The 26,594-nt window shown below is 40.8% G+C and overlaps 1 protein-coding gene across 2 annotated transcripts in view; it reads left to right on the top strand.

Annotated features, from left to right (window-relative positions):
* The window catches only part of ITPR2 (inositol 1,4,5-trisphosphate receptor type 2), a 508,158-nt gene that overhangs the window by 430,530 nt on the left and 51,034 nt on the right, over positions 1–26,594 (top strand). The window contains exons 52-54 of one of the 2 annotated variants that reach the window (XM_043561419.1): positions 2,570–2,662; positions 13,435–13,562; positions 14,883–15,048. In XM_043561419.1, coding sequence (XP_043417354.1) covers positions 2,570–2,662; positions 13,435–13,562; positions 14,883–15,048 — 387 coding nt within the window. Of the gene's footprint in view, positions 1–2,569; positions 2,663–13,431; positions 13,563–14,882; positions 15,049–26,594 lie in introns of both variants that reach the window. The other variant, XM_043561418.1, reaches the window with a different exon arrangement.

Here is a 26,594-nt window from a genome sequence, read left to right as displayed (position 1 = left end):
GGCTCTGTGCTGTCGAGGCCTGGAGCCTGCTTCGGATTCTGTGTCTCCCTCTCTCTCTGCCCCTCCCCCACTCATGCTCTGTCTCTATCAAAAAGTGAATAAAAGTTAAAATTTTTTTTAAAAATGTGCATATTTACATGAAAAACTGTTAAATAAGAGAAAGCATTTGTAAATACTATGAAAATCTAGTATACGAGAAGTTAAACTCTTGACTCTTCATAGATTGAGAATGTTTGTTGCATAAGGCTGAGAGTGAATACGATATTGTGCCCTGAGGAAAGTGACTTTATTTTCATAATATTTTTAATTATTTAATTTGTAACACCATCTGTCTATTGATAAATAGCATCAAGTTTGTTTTTTCAAGTACCAAACACTATTTGCTCCCAAAGTTGAGTGAAAGCTTATTGAGGATAACCTGCCTAGGTAGCAAGTGAAATCTGGAGGGCAGACATGTGCAGTTGTTCAGGGGGTAGGAAATAGTCATGGGAAAGCCAGGAGGTAGGAACAAGGAGGGAAGGTTGGGAGTTCTAGAGCTTGCGGCAGAGCATTGCAGACACATAGGAGAGTGAAGGATGGATAATTTGCAAATGGCATCGGGAATTTAGGAAAACGCAGATCCTACCTCTGTCGCTGGGTCCCGCGCTCCACAGAGGAAGCAGCTGCCACTTGACGGGGTTGAGGGGGCCCATGTCTTAGAAAAGCCCAAGGAGTTGGAGAGAAGGATCTGTTGACAAGCAGAGATTACAGTGTTTCTCACGTGTTCTTTCTTCCCCCTTCTCAGTGCTGCCCTCTGGCTTCCCACCCTCATTTCCTCTCACCCAGGAGACTAGGAACCTCTTAGTGGCTTTCCCACCTGCAGCCCCTTCTTCCCGCCCAATTCATTCATTGTAACCTCCGGTTGATTCGGTGTCTCATTGATTCAAAAACTGCTGGGGTCTGCACTGGCTGTGAGATGCTTGGTTTAAAACAATAGCCTGGATGCTCAGGTCCCTCTGCTCCCATGTCTGTGCCCTTGCTGGTCTCTGTGCCTTTTGTCATACAAACTGCACCAGGAATCCCGCCCCCCCCCCCATCTTTCTATGTGTGAATCCCATGTCTTTAGATTGATCCTTCTCCAAAATGCTTTCTGTTTGTTTGTCTGCTTGTTTGTTTGTTGCTAGAATTCACGTCTCTCTCATAATGCACTCCATTACGTTAACTGTACTTTACTTCCTCCACTCAAGTGTAATCCTGTCTTTGCCTCTCAGTATTCCCGAATTATCAGGTCTCTGAGGCCTCGACTCTGGGCCCTCAGAGCCTGGCATGGAGCCAATAAATATTAAGTAAGAGAATGGCCACCAGGACACATTCAGAAACCCCATCTCTCTCCTTCTCTGACCACCAGAAACCCTCTCCAGCACCAGGTGGTGCACCTGCCCTTTCCCCGGAGCTTGCCCCAGTCAAAGGGCAAGGAAAGGTGGAGGTGAATGTGTGACCTCCCTTCCCTGAGTGGACTCTGTCTTTCTCAGCTCCAAGGCTTGGGTTGCAGGCAACCCCAGGCCTGGTCCGTCCCCCAATCATGTGTCCTAACTTCAGCTCCTGTTTGTCACTTCTGCCCTCATCTCATCAGAGAACCAGGATAACTTGGTGTGATGTTGCTCTGATATGCACTTGAGTATTTCTTCAACCCTTTGTATATACAAATGAACTTACTCCTGCCCCTCCCTCTCACGGACTTTGATGACTGTTTGAAAAATCGGTTTGAAGAGAGGGAGGGAGGCAAACCACAAGAGACTCTTAAATACAGAGAACAAACCGAGGGTTATGGGGGGTGGGGGAGAGGATAAAGTGGGTGATGGGCATTGAGGCAGGCACCTGTTGGGATGAGCACTGGGTGTTGTATGGAAACCAATTTGACAATAAATTATATTAAATTTTTTTTTCAAAAAAAGAAAAATTGGTTTGAGAAGTATGAACCTCTTTACTTTGTATTTGTCACTAACAACAAAAAAATTTTCTTATAAAGCTTCTCTCGCACAGATAGGAAGTTTACCATTTTCTGTTCCATTCTGGCTGGGGAGATAGGCCAAGCAGATGGATCCTTGGGAACTAAGGGAGAAAAGAAAGATTCCCCCCACCCCCCGACTGTACTGTTAGAACTGCCATGACCTGAAAGTCTCTACCTGCTATAGGGACTGACCAGTGGCTTAGAATCCGGGAAACCAACTGCTTTGGGGAAAATGTGTTCTGTCATTCCAAGTCTGAATCCTGAATGCATTTGGCCATGGAAACATTGTTGTACATGGTGGTTCAGGTCTGCATTATTATTAATACTTTATCTTTGCCACTTCAAAAAGGTATAAAAGGCTTTTAGTGGGTTGGCTTGTGAACTTATTCCCTATTTATAAAATGCCTTCAATACACAAAACTGTGTTCAGAGTTCCAAACCAAGTTCCTAAAAGACTTTAGGATCACAGCTAAGTTGAGGTAGTAGTGATTTTTATTTATACACCTTTGTAACTATATGTTCATTTCTTGTCATTTGCGTATTTGTCTCTATACCATATTCTAATTTGTGTGTTCTCAGGGAGTAGTGAAGTTCCTACTATGACTTTAACTTCAATGATGGGAACATGTGAAAAGGACAACTGCTCACCCACAATACCAGCTTCGAATACAGGTCTGTAAAAAGGACCCCAGAACAGTACAAACCTGATACTTTGTAGTTATGTTTATTACTGCTAAGGGAGTTGCTCTAAGAATTTCGTGGTGGGTTGAAATAGAATCATGGAGGGTAAAAGAACCAAAAAGTTTCAAACTAGAGAAAGGATTCCCATATCTGTCATTTTGTATCCCCACCCCATTCCTTATATTATTCGTATTCTTGAGAATTTATCAGATTTACCTTGTGGTACCTGCTGCTAAAAATACTATTACCAAATTGCAAACCCATACCACACTTGACACCCTTTTAAATATATAGCCTTTAACAGAGAACTGGAAATGCACAGGCTTAGAACTCAAAAGACTTGGTATAATCCTGGACTTACCACTTTCTAGCTCTCTGTCTTAGATATGTTATACAAATTTCCTGGACTTTGTTCACATGGTTTGCCCAAAGTGGGAAGGGGTGAGGGACCAGACAGACAGACAGAGAGAATATGATACTTTCCTTGCTTCCAAAGGAGCAAATGGGAACCATGCTCATAAAAAGAATTTTTGAAACTCTAAATTGTTCTCAATGGTTTGGAAACTATGGCATATGTGAAATTTAATGAACTGTAGAAGGAATTAGTGATCTCTTTCCAGAAGCAGCAGTGATTTAGGGAGTATATATCTTTAAATATTTGAAGAGCTTTATATATAAAAAAGGAGTGGATCCAGTCTGTATTACATCTATGAAAGGCAACAGTGGACTCAGGGGAGATGATGGAAGGAAGAGTTAAGCACAGTGTGAGGACAGAGTCCCCCTTTTCCATCTGGGAGCACACTGTTTTTCCGATCATAATGATAGGGGCTTCTTTCCTAAATTGCCTTTTTCCTTGAGATGTTGGATTGTTGCATGAGGAAAAATGGATATGCCCTTTGGCGAATGAAATGTTTCGACCTTTATGACCTAAGGGGAGAAATAAACACATGTACATTCCATCCTAATGTCTCAGTCGTGGAGGGAACTGTGAGCAACTGCCTCCCAGGCTTCTTTCCTCCCCTAAGTCCTGGCTACTGGGCTAAGGCTTGCAAACAACAAACCAGCTCATTCCATGCTTGTGCAGCTTTACTGTGCTCTGCAATTTCTAAAATCCTGGTACATGCATCCTCCAGTCTAAACATTTCCAATTTCTTCAGCCTTCCCTACATATTACAGCAGTGACTTTTGATGTAACACTCCAAGGCAAGAAGCTGAGTGGTGTTATCTTATTCTGGATAGTGGAGTTGGGAATCACACCATACCCTTGACCCAGATTTGGCTGACTCTTGGCTAACATGCCATTCTTCACTGGTTCAGCTGTTAAGCCATAAATGCCTATCCTGTACTCATGTAATCGGGAGTTTGGAATTTCAAGCATAAAACGGTGCATTTATTTTTACTTATTTCTGCCACCCATAATCCAAGGCCATCTCAGTTTGTCTTGGAAATAGACAACGAGTTGTTTTGCCTGGTTGAACTCTAGGTTTCCAGCACCTTCTAGTTCTAACCTGTCACAGGGCTCATGATATCTTTATGGATCCTGATTCTGTTAAGCAATATGTTCATTCTCTCTTATGTCATCCTCAAGTTGATAAGCTGTAGAACAGGGATTGGCAAACTATGGCCCGTGGGGAAATCTGATTTGCCACCTGTTTTTGTACAGTCCTTGGGCTAGGACTAGTTGTAACATTTTTAAAAAGTATTTTCTTTAAAGAAAAAGATGCAATGGAGGCTTTATGTCACCCACAAAGCCTATAACATTTCCCATCTGCCTCTTTGAAAAACAAAATTGCCCACCTCTGCAAAGGAAGATTTTCATTAAAAGTGCTAGAAATGTTACATAGGACAGTGCTAAGCTCAAAATCTTTAGCATGCTACTAGAAACATGCTTTCAGACTGACATAGTCATGTTCTGTGCAATTCTTCAGCCACAGAGAACTCCCTCTTAAATAAACTATCAGTGAGCCCATGTTTCTCTATCTTTAAAAGAAAAATCATGAGACTCCTCAGAGTCTCCTTGCCAAATCCCAGACACATGTCTGCCACATCCCCAATTTGAGGTTAGTGTGAACCCATGCTGGTTTCTCTTGACGCCTCCTTCTTCCCACATCATCCTTTCAATGATCCATTTTGGTATGTTATCTTGGGGATCAGCATCAGGCTTATTTGTCAGCAGTTTGCTGAATCTATCACAATCTCAAATTCAGGTCTATAAATGCTCCTCTCTTCTTATTATTCATGATTTAAAAAGAAATATCATAGGGGCGCCTGGGTGGCCCAGTGGGTTGAGCGTCCGACTTTGGCTCAGGTCATGATCTCACGGTCCGTGGGTTCGAGCCCCGTGTCGGGCTCTGTGCTGACAGCTCAGAGCCTGGAGCCTGTTTCAGATTCTGTGTCTCCCTCTCTCTGACCCTCCCCCATTCATGCTCTGTTTCCCTCTGTCCCCAAAATAAACAAATGTTAAAAAAATTAAAAAAAAATAAATAAAAAATAAATAAAAAGAAATATCATAGCTATTTTAAAAACTTGGGCATAGTTTAAGTAGCTGTGTTAAAACTAAATAGCTCTTAGGATCTTTACCCCATCTTGAACTTCAATCTATTGTCACTAGAACTTGTTATCTTCTTTTCAATACAGCCTTCTTTCTCCTTAACAGTGTGAAAAGTAATAGGTTAAAAAATTTACTTTCTTTTTAGCACAAATATTCTAACAACAGTGTCCCAAGTATATAGTGACTCAATTCCTGCCTTGCTCCTCTGTCTCTGAATATTACCTTAAAATTATTTCCTTTATGTTAAAGCAAATATACGTTAACTATAGTTTGATTTTAAGAAAAGAGTGTTACTTTGCCAGTGAACCAAACACAAAGCCAGCATTCTTCCTGCCAGAGACTATAAAGATGGCAGACCCAGGGGCCCAGCCCAGTGGCTGAGCTAGTGATGCTCATCCCCAGCATGGGAGCCAGAAGCTCCTAAGACTCGGGGAAATAGCTGCCAGAGGCTCTTGTCCTGGAGTCAGATCTTCCTGCTCTTATGTGCTGTGAGCGTGTCCAGGATGTGGCTGCCCAGCTCTGTACAATCTTACAAATTGTAGGCTTTATACAATTGTCATTGATAACCAACGAGGCATTCTATTGTAATTGTTTTATGTGCTGTTACTGATTGTGAGATTTTGATCTTAACGTTTTAGAAAAAGTGAATATTTTTATAAAACCAGAAATTCATTAAGCCGATTCAGTACACATGATGATGATATTATTAATTATATAGTTAATAATTATATATTTATATATAATTATTAATAATTAATAAAACCTTAATAATTAATTAATTATTATCATTATAAAACCTTATTCATTCCTGCATATAGCAATACTTGTTGAGCCTGTACTACTGGCCAGCCACCATGTTAGGTGTTCAAGACATAGTATTGAATAGACAAACATGATCCTAGTCCTTATGGAACTTATAAAACACTGAGGGGGGGAGGCCTAAAAAGTCATAAAATATGGTGAGTCCTACAAGCGGTGCTATGATAGATAATCACAAGAGAGTTTGGCTGTAGGTAGAGCAAACAGAAAGGCCTTTCTGAGGAGGGATTATTTAAATTGAGACTTGGAGCATGAAAAGGAGCCAATCACACCAAGAGGTAGTGCAAGTACATTCTAGGCACAGGGAACAGCATGGGTGAGGGCCCTGAGGCATGTCAAGGGTGTAGATAGACGCTCTTAATTATCCTCACATTATACGTAAAAAACACTGAAGGACACAAACTCTAAGTAAGGTCACAATAGCTCATAGACTAAGCTAGATCTCCAGTTCCAGGGCCTGTCCTCCAGTCTTCTAAGTTTTATTGTCTTCTAGTTAAAGGATTAACTGGGAGGAATGCTAGGGACGTCTGATGAATAGAGGCCAGGGATTCTGCTAAACATCCTACAATGCATAGGACAGCCCCCCTCAGCAAAGAACTATCCAGCCCAAAATATGAATGGTGTTGAGGTTGAGAAACTCTGTTCCATCACAAAGTCCATTTGGATATTGATTTACAACTCTGAATACAAACTCATAAAAGGCTTCTCATAAAAACCTCTACAACCTGTGACTCACCTCATATATTACCCAAAGAAGAGAACTTCCCTTTTCTGGATAGACAGATGGGGACAATTCTTCCTGGCTTATTACGCCAGAAGCAAAGTCTCCATTTATTTAGGCTCCACCTGCACTGGGAGCAGGGAAAGGCAGGTATGATTTTGCAGGGAAGCTCCCAGAGAATGGAGATGAGGACAGCAGAGGAATGTCAGCCCCAGAGGGTGACAGGAACACTGTTGGGAGCCAGAGCTGATGGCAATCATTCCTAAATCAGTCTTTAAAACTGCAGGAATGCCTGTATTAATGCGTCTACCCTTTCCCCTGTGCCCGTTTTGCGTTTGGCACGGTTAAGTGATAAAATTCATTGGGCTGAAAAGTCCACAGATTTGATCCTCTAGCCCTTGGCCACATGTATTTACTGCAGAAGTGAATAAAAGCCAGAACCTCGTGTTTGCTGTGCACCATGTGCCACTGAGATTTAAAAATAACTTTTCTATGTCTACTATCAGAATTAAATTTTAATTTGCAAACCCTAGTGTGCATTTGTGACGGCCTTGGTTTGTTACCTTGTGGACAGCAGGTCCGTGTTACAAAAGGCCCAGACACATACACAGTAGCAGAATAACAAGCCTTGTGGTGACTGGGAAGCCCAGCGGCCGGTCCCCGAGGAAGCTCCAGCAGATGCCGGTAGGGTCATTGTCCCAGGAGCCGCACATTCGCATGGTAACTGGCAACCAACTGTGGTCGGAAAAAAAAAATAAAAAGAACTTCTATTTCATTTGCTGCAGACCTACCTGAATTCTTAGACAAATATAATCACCAAAGAAACACCAGAAAAATTTAATAACTGATTTTCTAGAAAGGTTAGGGCTTTTTTAGGCAATTTACAAAACACAGTTACAAGTATTTTCCAAGGAAAGGTCATTTGAATATACAGAAAAGGGAGGAAGTTCACAGATTTCTCACACTAATGAGTAATTCAAATGTAATATGTTTTGGTATTTTACTTTAATGAAAGAGACTGAGGAATAGCAGAAACCAATCAGCCTTAGTGCCAGTCTACGTCTTGGCTTCCCACTGGGGGCCCCGCGTTTTAAGTCTCTCTTTCTAGTTAAAATTTTTTAAAAAGAATTTCCATAATGAAGCGATTGTAGTTAAAGTTTAAAACTAACAAACAAGAAATTTTCAATTGCACTCAGGCTTTCAGATATATATCTTAGTGATAATCTGTTGTTTCTAAAAAATCATTAAAAATGGATAATTTAATTATTAAAACAGAAAAAAATAGTCTTATTAACAGCTCTTAATTCAAGCATGCCCAATATTTGAAACAATTTATAGACTAACACCTCGGATTGGAGCCAATCGAATATATTTTTATTCATTTCTTCATATAAAACACTTGAATTTCTTTTATGAATTAAGAAAAACCACTTTATTTTACTAATACTCAACTGAAAAGGAGGATAATTTAACCCCATATTGTTCAAGTATAAAGTTTGTTATATTAAAACTATAACATTGTATAAGATTTTGTAGCCCTCTATCACCAATAATGAAATTATGATACCTACATTTGTTGCCCCCCATGTGCCAAGTGATGTTCTCAGTTTCTTACAGGTATATATTTAGCTTTTTTAAGTGTGTCCACATGACCCATCTATTTCCATGAATTCTTTACTTTTGCCTGCACACAAGCATGTGTTGTCACTTCTTTTTTTTTCCATAAAGCCTATTTATTTATTTATCTATCTCTCTATGTATCTATCCATTTATTTAGAACAGGGGAGGGGCAGAAGGAGAGGGAGAGAGAATCTCAAGCAGGCTCTGCACTGCCAGCACAGAGCCTCAACATGGGGCTCAAACTTGTGAGATCATGACCTGAGCCAAAATCAAGAGTTGAATGCTCAACTGGCTGAGCTACCCAGGTGCCCCTGTGCTGTCGCTTCTTTTATAACTGCCTGTTTTCATCATTACCCCCTCGCCACCGTTAGCTAGATTATTGTTCTTGCATTTGAAATCTCCTTGCTACCATCTGTTTGAACCTTCCTCTGCTCTCTGTTATCCCCACAAACTAATCCGTCTCCTTCCTTTCAGGACCAAAGTTTCCTATAAAACAATTGACCTACCCTCTCTCCTTGATTTCTGCATCAACCGTCTTCTGTTTCATTGTCTACCATCTTCCTGTTGTTTCCTGATGACCTAAATGTTCAATCCAGCGACCTTTTCTTGCTTCTCATTGCCTTTGACTCTTCTGTAATTTTTACACTTTTTTGTGCCTTCTCCATCTTTAAATTATTTTCTTCCTGAATTTAAGGTCACATTACTCTCCCAGCTGTCTTGTGCTCTGTAGCTTTTAAAAATGTTTTCTGGGGTGCCTGAGTGGCTTGGTCAGTTAAGCATCCGACTTCGACTTAGGTCATGATCTCGCAATTCCTGGGTTTGAGCCCCACGTCAGGCTCTATGCTGACAGCTCAGAGCCTGAAGCCTGCTTCGGATTCTGTGTCTCCCTCTTTCTCTGCCCCTCTCCTGCTTGTGCTCTGTGTCTCTCTCTCAAAAATAAACAAACATTTAACAAATTTAAAAATGTTTGCTCATCTTCTCATTCTACACACACAGAAATCATCTGAAATTCTTTCTTTGTCTTCATCATAACACCTTACATCCAGCTCCCCCTTCTCAGTTGTCGATTTCTGTGGTTTAATGGGACCATCCATTCCCAAGTAAGCTCTGGCTGGAAGCTTCAGTAGGATGTGTAACATCGCCTTCTCCCTCATGCCTAGGGTCATGGCACCTCCTATTCATCCATACTTTTCATTCTCATGGCCATCACCCTGTTGAGGCTCATCACACATTATGCCTCCTATCTGGTCTTTCTACCTCCAGGCATTCTCTTCTCTTCAATTCACCTACTGTATCACCACTAGACTGCTTACCAGAAATCACTGCTTTGGGTATTTTTTCCCCTACCCCAATGCATGATTTTCTTGATACTCCGTTGCCTGCCAAATAAAACCCAAACTCACAGAGAGCCCCCAGTTTCTCTCCCCAGAATTATCTTCCACTCCTCTACATACTGGTTTATTTGATCTTCTATCTGCATCATATAGGTGAATGTTTTTCTACCTCTTGGGCTCTGTGGCCATACTATGTGAATGCCTCTCTGCTACTGTTTTAATCCATCGAATATTCAAGGCAAACTCAGAGGCTACAGTCATTAGAGGGACTCCCCTCTCATTACCCTAGTATTAAGTGTTCTTACTCTATTCTGATTTCTTTGTATCACTTCTGTGGCTTTAAACACATGTGAATTTGCCTTACTATTTAAGTAAATATTCTATCTCATACTGTTTCATCAGCTAGTTGATAAACCACCTTGCCCCGATTTAAAGTTCTCCAGTGGCTCCTCTTGGCTTTCAGACAGAGTTGAAACCCTTTATCTGGGTGTGCGAGTCTCTCCATAATAAACAGGCCCCTTCCTGTTTTTCTTCTCACACTTGTCTACATGCACCAAAGGCCCGGTCATTACAATACACCTGCGGTTCCAAAAGCACCTCATATGCGTGCATGCCTGTTGACCTTTGCTCATCCCACTTTCTCTGCCTGGAATGTCTTACTTTGCTGATATTACTAGCCAGGCAATATCTCTTTCAATATTCAACTCAGGTGCCACATCCTTCAAGATGCTGTCCCCAATGCCCCCCATCCTGTGAGATGCATACCACCCTGCCTGCACATTGCATTGTCTTTGTTCACCTGCTGACCCACCTTTCCTAGGAAGCCACAAATCTCCTAGGGACCCCCACACTCTGCTCTCCCCACCTGTATACCCGGCACCTAGCACAGGGTCTGTCGAGGTAGTGAGATGAGGCAGATTTGGCATAGAGAAGGCAAGGTGGTTATGTAGGTAGGTCTCCACAAGGTGGCATTTACTTAGGTGAATTTACTATGACTCAGGGCCTGGCTTTCAGCCTGAAGGGCTGGGAACTTGGCTTAACATATTGTGAATAAATCCATCTCACAAAGATAGAGCCTTATTAAAACCAAGCTCTTGGAGGCTGCTATATAAAACTAGCATGCCTCTGCACCGGATATTATGGAGTGAATATCAATTGTTGTCATTGAGCTGACCTGGGCATTCTCCCCTGTTTATATGCCACACAGAAGGTCAGTACTCTCATTATATATATTTGCAGCCAATGAATTTTATTTCACAATGGCTAATCATGTGAATTGTGTTTACTAGCTCACCTGTGACAGAATGAACAACCTCATTCTTAAATTCTTGGGGAGAGATGGGAGGACTTTCATGTGGCTTCTATGTACTGACCAATCTGACACATATTAAGTCATTAGTAAGCACTTATGTGACATGACCAGGTAGTTTCTCGTTAAATATATGAACCCAGATCCCTCCACTAAATATAAGGTTGCTTTGATTGAAAGTCTAACCATAGCAAAGTAGCATATAGACCTATTCCATATGACCTCATTACTGGAAAACCATATTTCTCTTTTTAAAATTCCTTTAATTCCCTTATACATTTCTTTTTTTTTTTCTCATGTTTATTTATTTATTTTGAGGAAGAGTGGAAAGAGAGAGAGCAGGGGATTGGCAGAGAGAGAGGGAGAGAGAGAATCCCAAGCAGGTTCCATGCTGTGAGCACAGAGCCTGATACTCATTCTCACAAACCATGAGATCCTGATCCAAGCTGGAATCCAGATTTGGACACTTAGGTGAAGGGGCCACCCAGGTGCCCCCTCTCATGCGTTTCTAACCAGTTTTCTTTATGGTCTTCCTAGCCATCACATTAGAACCCACCTTCAGGTGTCAGAGACCTAACTAGCATGTTGCACGCTGAGATTTCTCTGTCTGATTTGTCTCTTCCTCTGCGAGCCTCACCTCTTCCCCATTTCTCCTTCCTCCAAAAGCAGTTTTATTTCTTCTACTTTCTCAATCAGAATGTACCTCAAGGCTCACCTCTAAGGCAAGTGGTCTGGCTCAGAATCTGCTGCTAGCTTTGAAGCTGAGCTTGATACTTGCCCATCTCTGACTTCAGCTTTCCTCTCGAGGTATATGTTTATGTTTTAAAAAGAAACAGCTCTTGGGGCGCCTGGGTGGCGCAGTCGGTTAAGCGTCCGACTTCAGCCAGGTCACGATCTCGCGGTCCGTGAGTTCGAGCCCCGCGTCAGGCTCTGGGCTGATGGCTCAGAGCCTGGAGCCTGTTTCCGATTCTGTGTCTCCCTCTCTCTCTGCCCCTCCCCCGTTCATGCTCTGTCTCTCTCTGTCCCAAAAATAAATAAACGTTGAAAAAAAAAAAAAAAATTAAAAAGAAACAGCTCTGAATAAGGTGAAAATATTGGGATCCCCTATCCATGTGAAGTTAAAGTCAGTTCACAAGAGGAAGATCAGGCTTTTTGTAACAAAGTACCAAACAGGCTGTTGGTTGGATCATGTAGACAAAATTAGACTTTCTTTCTTTTTTTTTCCTCTGGTTGTTTCCATACTCCTGCTTTGACATACACACTGTGGCCACACAATTCCAAAAGTCAATGCCTTTATGGTTCTTTAACCTTGTAACAAGAAAAATACGTTTCTGCTCACTTACCAATTTTAGAAAATCCTGATTCTAATATCCAATTTAGTATGAACTTTTCACTATTTTAAATGCCTGGGAAATAATTACCAAGTCTGGTAACTTCACCTTTAAACAAAATAAGACCAGAAATTTTTCTGTCACATTGTATCTTTTCTGTCTCCCCATCTCTTCCTAAATATTTTCATATAAGTACATTCCCATGTAATAAATTGTTCACATAAATACATTGTGATTCTTGTCCATAGCTCAATGCTCAACATTAAAAGAGCTTAGGGGCACCTGGGTAGCTCAGTCAGTTAAGCATCCAACTCTTGGTTTTGGCTCAGGTTGTGAGATCGAGCCCTGCGTCAGCCTCCACACTGAGCATGGAGCCTGCTTAAGATTCTGTCTCCCCTTCTCTCCCTCCCCCTCCTCCACTTGTGTGTGTGTACGTGTGTGTGTGTACACTATCTCTCTCTCTCTAAAATAAAAAAATATATAAATAAAATAGCTTAGATGCTTAGCTAAAGTAATAAAATGATATCTGCCCTAATTTTTAAGCACCTACTAGGTGTATGCTAATCTCTGTGCAGTGTTTTACATACCCTAAATATAAGGTTCTGAAGGGTTTCACCCTTAATCAGACCTCCCCATTTTATAGATGAGGATATTGAGGTCAAGTGACTGCTCAAGTCTCAGTACTGGGACAGAGTAGAATTTGAAGCCACGCCCATGTAACTGCCTTCACATGTCCCTTCACCTGCAATATCTTTGCCTCCTGGGTGAGCTGTTTTCCTGAGCTCTTACCACAGCCTCCCCACACGACACAGTGCACAAGGCATACTAGCTTTCTTATAATTTGTACTTTTCATCCTGTGATTTTTCACCGATGGAAGAAGACAAATATTTCAGAATCCCATTGCGTGACCTTCTCAGTCTGTGTCAGTCACGTGCTGCAACATTTAATGCATGTTGTGTGATCTCAAAAAATTGTGTCGTGGCACAATTATAATGAAATTGAGATTCGGAAGTAGACGATAGCATATTTAAAAACATGAGCTTGCTGCGGTGTTTAATTTGTGTGTTTTCATAGCAGATGAAGAGTATGAAGATGGAATTGAAAGGACGTGTGACACGCTCCTTATGTGCATTGTCACTGTCCTGAACCAGGGCCTCAGGAATGGCGGCGGCGTGGGAGATGTTCTGAGAAGGCCATCGAAAGATGTAAGCTGGAGAAAAAACATTTTTTCAAGGAGAATATAATCATTTTTTAGAATTTATTTATTTTGAGAGAGAGAGACAGCACACGAGCATGAGCAGGGGAGGAGCAGAGAGAGGGAGAAAGAATCCCAAGCAGACTCCACACTGTCAGCGCTGAGCCCCACGGGGGGCTCCAGCTCAGGAACTGTGAGATCATGACCTGAGCTGAAACCGGGAGTTGGACACTTAACCAATTGAGCCACCCAGGCCCCCCTGAACATAATCATTTTTTTAAAACCTTCTGAATAGCATTTACAGTATTGTTTTTGTTTTCAGGATACCATATCATGTTGTTTGTTTTCAAAGTATAATGGTGGCCATTAAAACCAATTCATTGTATGCTAGAATTACACAGAAATAGCTAATGTACTAAAAAAAATCTATGTATGTCATGAAAAGTTTCCAAATTTGAACTGTGTATTGTATTACAGCAATGAGATCATGCCTACAAACTTCATACAGGAGTTAATTGTTACATAAATAACAGAAACTATGGTGCTCCTTGTCTATCAGTCTTCTCAGGCATGAAGATTTTACTCTTTGTCTCTGAATAGTAATGGCCACCATTATTTATCCATGATGAACATAAAATTTGAACAAATTCTAACATGATTTCATATATTAAAATGGCAAGGCTGAAAATTTTCTCATTAGCTACAAAACTCTCAAGCGCCAAGCTGGAGACATAAAAAAAAAAATCTCAGTTCTCCAACAGGCCAGCTGTAGCATATTGTCGGTTCATCTAATGGTGCCTCATCTATGAAACAGCTGGATTAGAATCTCTAATGTGTGTTTTCATACTGTCCATCAAAGAGAAGTAACCTGGAGCTGTGTGTCCTTGACCCTATAAGGCCAAGAACAAAATCTACTCTAGAAACTGACAAGTCCTTCTCAGCTCCCTAATCACTGACTTTTGGAATGGCTACTTGTCTGCTTTTCGTGTAGCTTCTGGGATAGGGTCCCAATGTGCCAAAATGCAGTTAGCAGAATCATACAGGGAAGTGGTTTTTAAGAAAAGGTACGTGTCTGATTGTTGGGAGGGGTAGAAGTCCTAGAGAATACAAGGGCTTCTGGGAAACAGATGTGACGTTTATTTCACGACACTTAAGGAAAAGAATATGAAGATAGAAAGTGTGTGTCATTTTTTTTCCAACTTGGAGTACCATTTGTATTTATTCAGGAAACATTAATTGAATATATTCTCCATGTTAGACAATATGCCAAATCAACTTGCCTTGAAAATGTGTATATATATTGATATACTTTTAAAATATCCTATTTCAGGAGCCCTTGTTTGCTGCCCGAGTGGTATATGACCTTCTTTTTTATTTCATTGTTATCATCATCGTTCTTAACTTGATTTTTGGTGTTATCATTGATACTTTTGCTGATCTCAGAAGTGAAAAACAGAAAAAGGAAGAAATTCTAAAGACAACATGTTTCATCTGTGGTAAGTGTTCTCAGAATACTAAAATAATAGATGAAGAAACTGTCCAGGAGGAAGGAGGGGCTAGAGTGATTTTTATTTGTCATGCTTTGGGAAAAATAATTTCAAAATGAAAGCTGGACAAAAACTATGTAACCGAGGATTGGACTAGGGTTCTCTGCTTCCAGAAATAGATAGATGAATTATATCTCAAAGCTATCTTGTCATTATTTCTGCAATTTGTATGATTCTCTGACTGTAGAATGTGTTGCAAAAGGTTACACCAACTGGCAAACAGATTTTTAATCACAATAACATATTGATTAAATGACAGAATGATTTTTATTTTATTTTGTTAGATTGTGAATCCACAGATGATTTTTCTAGCAGCTTGAACTTCTATTCACTGACTGTAACTTCTCTCAGTTTTTCGTCTGTCTGTCTCTCTCTCTCTCTCTCTCTCTCTCACACACACACACACACACACACACACACACACACACCACTTCACACCTCATACTCTCCTCTCCTTCTCCCACTGTTAGCTTTCTCAGACTCATCCAACTTTCTCCTTGCCTCATCATTCCTTTTGGCTCTACCCTATTCTCAATATACCACAGCCCTTTCTGGCTTTGGTTGTCTCTGTAGCTGGCCTAGCACCCTGGAATCCTTCCCCCTCCTTGAATAATCACCAAGTCCAGGTTACCTTCACCATCTTTTTTACCATGCTGAGCTGAAGAATCTTTTGCTTAAAGTCACAAAACAAGAGTGAAGGCTTCACTACAACATTATCCTCTATAACTCCAGTTGGGCCTTCAATAAATCCCAGTTCCTCCTTGGTTCACCTTTTGTCAACTATCTCATTCTCCTCAGTGGATCTTCCAAACCTTTCCAACATTCCTCTAACACTTGGAGGTGTACCAAATAATGAACTGTAACAATGAACTGTCTTCCAAGGAAACAAACATGAATTGGACATGCCTGTCTTCAGGGTATTCACAGTCTGTTGTGGAGTGCAAACACAATAAGTATCATGGCTATTTAACATTTAAGCAAAAATGAACTATTGGGACCTCATGAAGATAAAAAGCTTCTGTACAGCAAAGGAAACAATCAACAAAACTAAAAGGCAACCAACGGAATGGGAAAAGATATTTGCAAATGACATATCGGACAAAGGCTAGTATCCAAAATCTATAAAGAGCTCACCAAACTCCACACCCGAAAAACAAATAACCCAGTGAAGAAATGGGCAGAAAACATGAATAGACACTTCTCTAAAGAAGACATCCGGATGGCCAGCAGGCACATGAAAGATGCTCAACGTCGTTTCTCATCAGGGAAATACAAATCAAAACCACACTCAGGTATCACCTCACACCAGTCAGAGTGGCTAAAATGAACAAAACAGAAGACTATAGATGCTGGAGAGGATGTGGAGAAGCGGGAACCCTGCTGCACTGTTGGTGGAAATGCAAACTGGTGCAGCCGCTCTGGAAAACAGTGTGGAGGTTCCTCAAAAAATTAAAAATAGACCTACCCTATGACCCAGCAATAGCACTGCTAGGAATTTACCCAAGGGATACAGGAGTATTGATGCATAGGGGCACTTGTACCCCAATGTTTATAGTAGCACTCTCAACAATAGCCAAATTATGGAAAGAGCCTAAATGCCCATCAACTGATGAATGGATAAAGAAATTGTGGTTTATATACACAATGGAGTACTACGTGGCAATGAGAAAGAATGAAATATGGCCTTTTGTAGCAACATGGATGGAACTGGAGAGTGTTGTGCTAAGTGAAATAAGTCATACAGAGAAGAACAGACTCCATATGTTTTCACTCCATATGTGGATCCTGAGAAACTTAACAGAAGACCATGGGGGAGGGGAAGAAAAAAAAATGGTTAGAGAGGGAGGGAGCCAAAACATAAGAGACTCCTAAAAACTGAGAACAAACTGAGGCTTTATGGGGGGTGGGAGGGAGGGGTGGGTGGGTAATGAGTATTGAGGGCACCTGTTGGGATGAGCACTGGGTGTTGTATGGAAGCCAATGTGACAATAAATTTCATAATAAAAAAATTAAAAAAAAAAACACTTTCAGAGACATAATAGAGAAGCTCACAGGTTGTTATACCCCTTCAGGTTGTGGTAAGGGACAGTCAAGAAAGAGTCAGGAAAGGCTTCAAGGAGAAATGGTCGCTGAGCTGATGGTAAAAAATGGAGGGTAATTAGTCGTATTAAAATGGGTAGAAGTAGAGTGACCAGCATAAGAACAGGCATGGAGGATAAGAACAGCACAATGAAAGTCTTCAGTTACTCTAAGGAGCTCAGTGTTTCTGGAGCATGAATTTTGGAGCAGGGCATGTCCAAGGAAGAGATTCGCCAGATCATATGGGGCCTTTTATGTTAAAAAAAACTTAGACTTTATCCTGTAGACTTATAGAGGATGCTGAATCATTAAAGAATTTAAGTAGAGGAATACAGGCTCTAATTTTTGTTTTAGAGCAATAGGGCAGCTATGAGAGGTTGTTTGTTAGGACGTAGTCCACGTGAAAAGTAATGAAACCGTGATGTAGGAGACTTAGGGTGGCAGTATTAAAGGTAGAGGACTGGGTCATGAAATATTTAGGGACAGAATTTTTAAATCTCAGTGGTTAGAAATGGATATGAAAGATAGTTGGGTGTCTGGGTGGATGGTAGTACCAACAGTTGAGTTTAAGAAGAAAAGAAGAAGAAGAATTTAGAGAGGAATATGCTGAGTTTGGCTTCAGAAATACTGAAATTGCAGCATACATTGAACACCCCAGTGGGACACACCCAGCACAGAGGTCAACATAGGTCTGAGCCTCAGAGAATGAGTCTGCACTAGAGACAGCAGTTGGGGAATCTTCAGTCTGTGTGTGGAGCAGAAGTGTGGAGAAAGGCTTCTGAGGGGGGAAGAGAAGAAGATGGGTTAGCGTGGGAAACATTAGCACTGAAGAGTTAAGAGAGAAAGAGGAACACACACACACACACACACACACACACACACACACACGCACGCTCACACGCACACACACAAATCTGTCCAGTCAGAATGGTGTGAGGAGAACCAGGAATGTGTGGCATGTGGACATGAGGGGAGGGTGCATCCTTGGGAAGACAGAGACTGATTATCAACTATTTCAAAGCAGAGAAGGCCAGAGACATATTAACTGAAGTAGAGCCTTTGGTGACTCAAGATAAAGATGGAGAACTTTCCACAAGGATAAGTTGCACAATGCTGAAGGGAGACTTGCTGGAAGGAAATGAGGCAGCAAAAAGAGTCTTGTCTTTCTAGATCTAAATTAGATGGAGAGAAGCAAGATTGGGATGGAGCCAAGGAAGATATTGTACAATAATTTGGGGGATTTAGGGAAGAGAAATGTTGTATGGAAGCATGAGTCCCATGGGGGAAAAGAAGATGCTGCCCTTGAAAATCTCTCTTTGTGTCACAGGATCTTGCTTTGACAGTGATTCATGTAAACCCTTTTCTTCATGATCATAATATCTATTATGTCAGTATTCAACTTTGGAAGAAAGGGTTCTTTGGAAGAATGTATCAGTAAGAATCGAGCCTCATTTGAGGACGTGATCCTATCTCCTGTATTCTAACAAGAAACATGAATAGCAAAACAAGTCCATCACTTAACCACTATTTCTGCTCCTCTAAACTTTCCCTTTGCTGTCAAAATTCTCTTTGGTTTTTCACAGTTATTAAAGAAACCTATAACCTATACCCTCCTTAAAACATCACAATAACCCTCATCACAAAATTGAATGTTTTTCTCAACTCTCCCCATTAATTTCCTGCTGACCTTTTCTTCTGCCTTGGATTGTTCATTCTTTGGTTCCATCACAAGGCCCAATGTTTTTTTCCAACCACTGAATAAGCAGTTCTGACTTTATCATTGACTTCTTGTCTCTTCTCTCTGCCCTCCTCTTTAATACCACCTTTATGCAGATTACTGCCAAATGTGCAACCACAGCTCCAACCTCTCTCCAGGCTTTTGTCCTTTGTTTTCAATTATTGACTGACATCTATGCAGGCATGACTTCCTGGCAGCCAAATTTACCATGTCTAAAAACCAGTGCATCCCGACTGCCCATCATCTTCCTCTGACCTACCATTTTATCCTGACCTCCACATTGCAGCTGATGATATCCCATGGTGCCTTCAGTTATCTGGGCTGGGAGCTTCTCCATCGTTTTTAACATCTCCTTTTTCCCATTCTAGGTGCACTAGTTATCATGTGCTAATGAATCTGCTCTCCCAGTCTCAGTCTCTTTCTTCCACACATTCCACAGCCACACCTTGATTTTGCAGGCTCACCTTGGCTCACATCCCAAAATATCCTGCTAAATGCTGCCAGATTAATTTTTCCAGTGTGAATTCATCATTTTCTTACTCAAAAGGCTATCAATAGCATGGCACAGTCTGTAACTCTAATATTCCAAATTTTCTGGCCTGTGAGGTGCTCCACAATCAGCCTCCTTCTTTTTTTGCCCACCTTTTCACCCAATGTTCTCCTGTTTATAGCTCAACTTCCAGCCTAACTGCATTACTCATCTTTAATGTAGAGACTCTCAGTTATAGTATTTCCATTTGGAATGCCCAAACTCCTTAGCTATTGAACTCCAACCCTCTGTCTTGTCTAAGACCAGCTCTAATGCCATTATTCTGTGAATCCTTCTCTGGTTTCACTAACCAGCAGCAAGTCCTCACATCACACTTTGCTCCATGGTACTCTATGTATTTTGTCTCTTGTCATATCTCTCTTGGATGCTATGCACTGTCATATCATAGAAAGGGCATGGACTTTATAGTTAAGTAGGCACACTGGTTCCACATCTTGGATATGTGATCTTGGCCAAGTTTCCTTTAACCTTGAACTATTGTTCCCTCATCTGGAAAGTGGGGAATATAATGCCATCTTGTGGGGTTTGGGGAGTATAATTGAGATCACATATATCAAAATTCCTAGCTCAATGCTTAACTGAGTAAGCCTTCAATGCACATTAATTTCCCTTCTCTAAGAGATCCAGATTCATGCCTTATTTATTTTTATGCTTCCATAGTATGTATTGGGGACCATTCATCAATATTTGCTGAATGACTATTCAATAAATCAGCCCAAATTAACATTATCTCTATTTTTTAAAAAATTTTCTTTATGTTTATTTTTGAGAGAGAGGAAGAGACAGAGAGCAAGCAAAGAAAGGGCAGAGAGAGAGGGAGACACAGAATCCAAAGCAGGGTTCAGGCTCTGAGCTGTCAGCACAGAGCCTGATGTAGGACTCAAACGCACAAACTATGAGGCCATGACCTGAGCCAAAGTCGGATGCTTAACCAACTGAGCCAGCCAGGCACCCCACATTATCTCTATATTTATGTGACTTATAACCTACGAAAGGAAGATAAAGTGGGTAAATACTAAACTGACATATACTACAGACAAAAAACCTGAGTGCAACAATTCCAAGTTATTAAATTTTGTCACATTCAGGGTATTGTTTCTGTGGCATCTGCATTTCCACGGAGATATTGGGTCATCTATCAGGAGGCATAAGGAGATATTAGATCAACATGGTCTATTTTCCAGAAGCTTCACATTTATTCTAAAATTTGAGAGGCCATTTAAGTACTTTAACCTAAGAATAAATGTAAAGAGTATTTTTTTTAATGTTTATTTATTTTTGAGAGAGAGGCAGAGAGAGAAAGGGACAGCATGAGCAGGGGAGGGACAGAGAGAGATGGAGACACAGAATCCGAAGCCGGCTCCAAGCTCTGTGCTGGCAGCACGGAGCCCGACGCAGGACTTGAACTCACAAGCTGTGAAATCATGACGTGAGCTGAAGTTGGACACTCAACCAACTGAGCCACCCAGGCACCCCAAGAGTATTTTCTATATTAGAACAAATAGAATGCTACAAAGTAAAACAAATTTAATGTGAACATTTAAAATCATGTAGAATTAAAGAAAAATTTGCAAAGTAACCTCAGGCACTTTCAGCTATTAATCCCTGTGACCTCAGTAGCATAAAGGCTCTCTGCTCTCTGCCCTCAAAGAAACTTTAGCAGAAATGTGTGAAAAGCATTATGATAATGTATATCTAGATATGCATCTGTTCCTGGAATTGCTTACCGTATGTAAGATCTAACATGTACCGTATACATTATAAGAACTTAGTTACAAGAATGATTTAAACAGTTGGGATATTTGGGGTTGTACCAGTAGGCTATGATATAGTTATTACTTGGTAAATGATTCTTAGAAGAGTTGGGTGTTAAACTGTGATCCAAAGAGGGATATAGTATCGAACAACAGAGGAGAAAATCTCCACAGTAGGAGAGAATCGGCTCCAGGACAACACGTACCAAGTGACACCCAAGTAGCAACAGAGGAGGAAGTAGGTTCTGCGACAGGGGAAGAGAGCAGATGGGACATTCCTAGCCTTGAAGGCAATGACCAGATGTGTGAGCATTATGACTCAGAAAACAATTGCTAGTGATCCAGAAGGCGGTCATGATAGGGTGATGATGAGCAGATGCCAGAGCTGGGGCAGTAAGCACAGGAACAAATTGGCACTGATATCCATATTAGTTATTAATTTTGAATTACCAGTGGCTGAAAATCCAGTGAGAGGGAGATGTTGACAGAGCAGATGTGACAAAATAACAGAATGGAGAAAGGATTGATGAGAATCTGGTGCCTAGAATTAAAGATCTTTCTAGGTGATTTCATAGGAGATAAAGGCTGCACTGTCAGAGAGGGGCAATGTGTTCTTCTCTCAGTATATTGGTTCTTTATTTGTACTTACACACTAAGGTCATTTATGCATTTATTTGTTCAGTGATTACTTATTGAGTGTCTACTATGTGCCACGATATTGCAGTGAGCACAACTGGACAAAATGTACTGCCATCATGGAGCTTATTTTCCAGCATACATAGAATGCATGATGCCAAGGGCTATGCAGAAAAATAAAGCTGAGAAGAGGAATAGACAGGCACACCTGGGTGGTGGGTGGGTATGTGCCCTCACCTTAGTCATATTGTGTGGGAAATACGACATAGGTATTCTGAAACGTTTGTGTTGAGCACACAAAGTACCTCTTATCCTTCCTTTCTTTTTGCCTTGCTCATCTCTTCCAATACCGTGGCTTTCATTGTTAATTTTATGTCATTTATCCTTGAATTAGTATATTTACACCTTGACATCTCTGTTCAGAGTTTCTAGCTTCAGACCTAGCAGCCCAACACCGGTTGTTCGACAGGCATCGTAAACTCAACACACCCCAAAGCAAACATATCTTCCCCCTGTCTTTTCTTTCTCTTTTTTTCCCTCTTGCTGTGGTGATATTACCATAAATTCAGTCATTCAGGTCAGACTTTAGGGTCATGCTTGATGCTTCTAAGTCTATACCTCTAATTGGACATCAAGCCCTCTTAAATTTTCATTCCAAAACTTCTCTTTACTCTCTCTGTCTTATTCATTTTTCAGTTACTCTGTTAATGTTAGTTGAATGCTACTGTTTTCCAGATACTATGCCTGGTGCTGATAAAAATAAGTCAGATGGTACAGTGCTAGAGGCTAAGATAGAAATAGACAAATTTTCATAACAATGTCATGGGCACAGGGAGGATCCACTAGCTGGTTGTGCCTTGTGAGAGTCAGTGGTGGCAGTAGTTAAGCTGGGTCTTGAAGAAGGGTAGGAGGTAGGAAAGGGAGGAGATGGAGGCATAGAATTTTCAAAGGACTTGGTTTGTTTGGAGAATGGCGAGAAAGTCAGAGTCATTCTAAGAAATGTGCACAGGGTGGATTGTCACAGCATGAGTCCGAGGATGACTTCAAGTTCCCTGGTTGACAAAGACTTCATTAACAGAGGTGAAGAAGAGCGTGACATGCCCATAAGCTACCCAGCACGATTTACCCAGTAGGCAGCTGGAAATAGAACCTCAAATTGGGAAGAAAGGTCAGCGCTGGGGATACCTCACCAGTATGATGCCTGTTGAAACCATGGGAATGGCCGATAAAGTTTAGCGAGCAAGAACCACTGAAGATGAAAGAGAAGCAGTTCCCCTCTTTTACACCCCTCACTGCCCTAGTCCCCTGGTCTCCCCACCCTCAGCCTCTTCTCTCAGTCTTCCCCTAAATCCTACCACACAAAGTTACCTGATGCACAGCTCTGAACATGCTGGTCTCCACTCAGAGGCCTTCAGAATAAAGTGCAGTCTCCATTGCTTTGTGCTTAAAGCTCTTCACGCTTTGTGCCAAATGCACCATTTCATCTTCCTTTCCAAATGTTCCCTTCAGAGGAGTTGATGCTCCCCCAAACAGGGGATCCACTTTTACCTCTAGCTTTGCCCCGCCATTTCCTCCACCCAGGAGGCAAAAGAACATGGCTTTACAGCCAGAAAGTTTTTATTTAAACACTGACCGACTTTTCCACTACCGAGAGGCATCAACTTGAGCAATTCACCAAATTCCTCTGAATCTGTTTGCTCATGTGCTAAAAGGTCAGATTGGATTACTGTAATTACCAGAGCATATTTACACATCTTTATGTTGTTGTCAGCACAAATAGGTGCTCAATAAAAATTAGGTGGCTTTTATTACCATTCATCTCTTTTCCACTTGCCATAATCCTGTTTCAAGGCTAGACATTTAAAGCTTTACACCTCTTTTAAACCTTTTAAAATGTACCTAGTCACAATTCATTTTGTCCTCTTCTGTGCTTCCTTGGCAATTTATCACCACTTCAGGATATAACACAAGTTTTCTGTTTCCTCTACCATATTACAGATTAATTGATAGTAGTCACATTATTTTTATAGCCCTATGTACCTTGCAACAGGAAGGTAATTGTTTGAACTGAATTCTGGGAACATCTACTTTAACATTCTCTCTCTCTCTCTCTGTACCTCTTTTGAGATACATGCCTTACAACTCACCCATTTAAAGTATACAAGTCTGTGGGTTTTAGTATATATATTCAGAGTCAGGCATCCATCATCACAATTAATTTTAGAACATTTTCATTGCTCTCAAAAGAAACTTCACACCCCTTAGCCCTCACCACCATCCCCCACCCCCAACCTTTCCTCCTCCTCAGTCCTCGGCAACCACTGATCTACTTTCTGTCTCTGAAGATTTGCCTGTCCTGGACATTTTACATAAATGGAATCATATAATATGTGGCCTTCTGTGACCTGCTTCTTTTATTTAATATGATGTTTTCAAGATTCATGTTGTAACATGTATCACTACTTCATTCCTTTTTATTGCAGAAAATTCCATTGTACGATATGCCACATTTTATTTATCTTTTCATTAGTTTATGAATGTTTGGATTACTTCTACTTTTTAGCTATTACGAATAATGCTGCTGTGAACATTCATGTACTAGTTATTGTGTGGAAATATGTTTTTATTTCTTCTGGTTAGGTGCTTCAAGTGGAATTTCTGGGTCACATGGTAACTCTATGTTTAACCTTTTGAGGAGTTGCCAAACTGTATACTACTTAACAATGAAAAAGAATGAAATCTTGCCATTTGCAACAACGTGGATGGAACTGGAGGGTATTATGCTAAGTGAAATAAGTCAGAGAAAGACAGATATCATATGTTTGCACTCATGTGTGGAATTTGATAAACTTAACAGAAGACCACGGGGGGAAGGGAAAGGGAAAAAATAGTTTCAAACAGAGAGGGAGGCAAACCATAAGAGACTCTTAAATACAGAGAACAAACTGAGGGTTGATGGGGGGCAGGAAGGGGAAAATGGGTGATGGGCACTGAGGAGGGCACTTGTTGGAATGAGCACTGAGTATTGTATGTAAGTGATGAATCATGAGAATCTACTCCCGAAGCCAAGAGCACACTGTATGCACTTACATTAGCTAACTTGACAATAAATTATATTTAAAAAATATATAAAAAATAAAGTGCTTTAGGAAATAAAAATTAAAATTGAAATTAAAATTAAAATTAAGTTGCATTATTTTAGATTCCCACCAGCAGGGTATGAGGGCTCCAGTTCATCCACATCATCACCAAGATTTGTTATTAATCTGTTTTTGATTATAGTCACCCAAGTGGAATAACATTTTATTAGTGAAATATTCTTAATTCATTCAATAAATATTGTGTTCAGTGCTGGCGATAATATCACCAGACACCAATCTAAGCTATTAGGACTGTTGGTGAAGAAAAAAAGACAAATATATCTGCTCATAGACACACAATAAATAATAAACATAATAAGTTCTTATCTGAGTTCCTGGATAAATTTGCATTCCTTTCTTTTGTGCTGATTAACAAGCAGGCTTTTTCTGGCACAATCATTTTTACCTCTTTATCTTAGACTTGTGGTCCGGTTTAATTTCACAACTTTGATATGGCTGTGTTCAGTCTGCTAGGAGGTGATAAGCACTCTAGGAAAAAGAGGATAAAAGAGAAAGAGTGATTGAGGGTGTTGGCAAAAGGGAAGGGACAGGTTGTAGGATTAAATAGGGCGATCAAGTTAAGCAACACGGAGAAGGTGAGATTTGAGCAAAAGGTGAGCAAGTTCATCAAAGAGACATCAGAGGAAAGAGCTCTGTGGGTAGAAGAAGCCACCAGTCCAGGAGTCCTGAAGCAGGAGTCTGCATGCAAGGAACAAGGAGGCCAGTGTGGCTGCATAAGAGTTAGCAAGGGAGAGGAGAGTAAGAGACAAGGTTAGAGAGGCTATAGGGCATAATCATTTCCAGTTTAGCAAGTAGATATTACATGGGATATACTAATACTCAACAATTGTTCATTATTTATATGAAATTAAAACTTGGCATGAACCCAGCATTCTGTATTTTATCTGGCAACCCTACTCACAGGCCATTGTAAGGCCTTTGACCTTTACTTTGAGTTGGAAAAGAACCACTGCAGGGCTTTGAACAGAAGAGAGACACATTCTACTTAGGCTTTTGAAGTATCGCTGTGGCTGCTGTGTTGGGAATAGGCCAACACAGAGAGTTAAAGTGAAAACGGGGAGGCCTGGGAGGCGAATGCAGCTGTCCCAGTGACAGATGATGAAGGCTCAGATAAGAGAGGAGGCTGTGGAGGTGGGGAGGAGTGGCCAGATTCCAGATCTATGTTGAGGGTAGATCCAAAAGAATTTCAACATGAATTGGATATGGATGAGAGAAAGAGAGGATTCAAGGATGACTCCTCAGTTGGCTTGAACGACTGGAAGCCTGGAGTTGCCATGGAATGAAGAGGCAGACTGTGGGTGGAGTAGTTTTGGGGAAGAGTATGGATTTTATTTGGGTCATGCTGAGCTGATGATGGGTCAAATAAGATGAGGCGTCACCATTGGCCTCATCTAATTTTATGGTATTTTCCATTAAAGTGTCCAATAAGGTAATATAAAAGGTCACCCTTTCACTAGGGATAGATTTTTTTTTTTACTTATTGTATGTTATATCTTATTATTTAAAGAGTCTTCTTCATGCCTGAATGGCTTAAAAAAAAAATGCTTACAAAAGAAGAGCCAGGATTGGAATCCAAT

The sequence above is a fragment of the Prionailurus bengalensis genome, chromosome B4 (assembly GCF_016509475.1).
Source record: "Prionailurus bengalensis isolate Pbe53 chromosome B4, Fcat_Pben_1.1_paternal_pri, whole genome shotgun sequence".
NCBI lineage: Eukaryota > Metazoa > Chordata > Mammalia > Carnivora > Felidae > Prionailurus > Prionailurus bengalensis.
The sequence above is the reverse complement of the archived record's forward strand: the minus strand, read 5'-3'. Positions and strand labels throughout refer to the sequence as shown.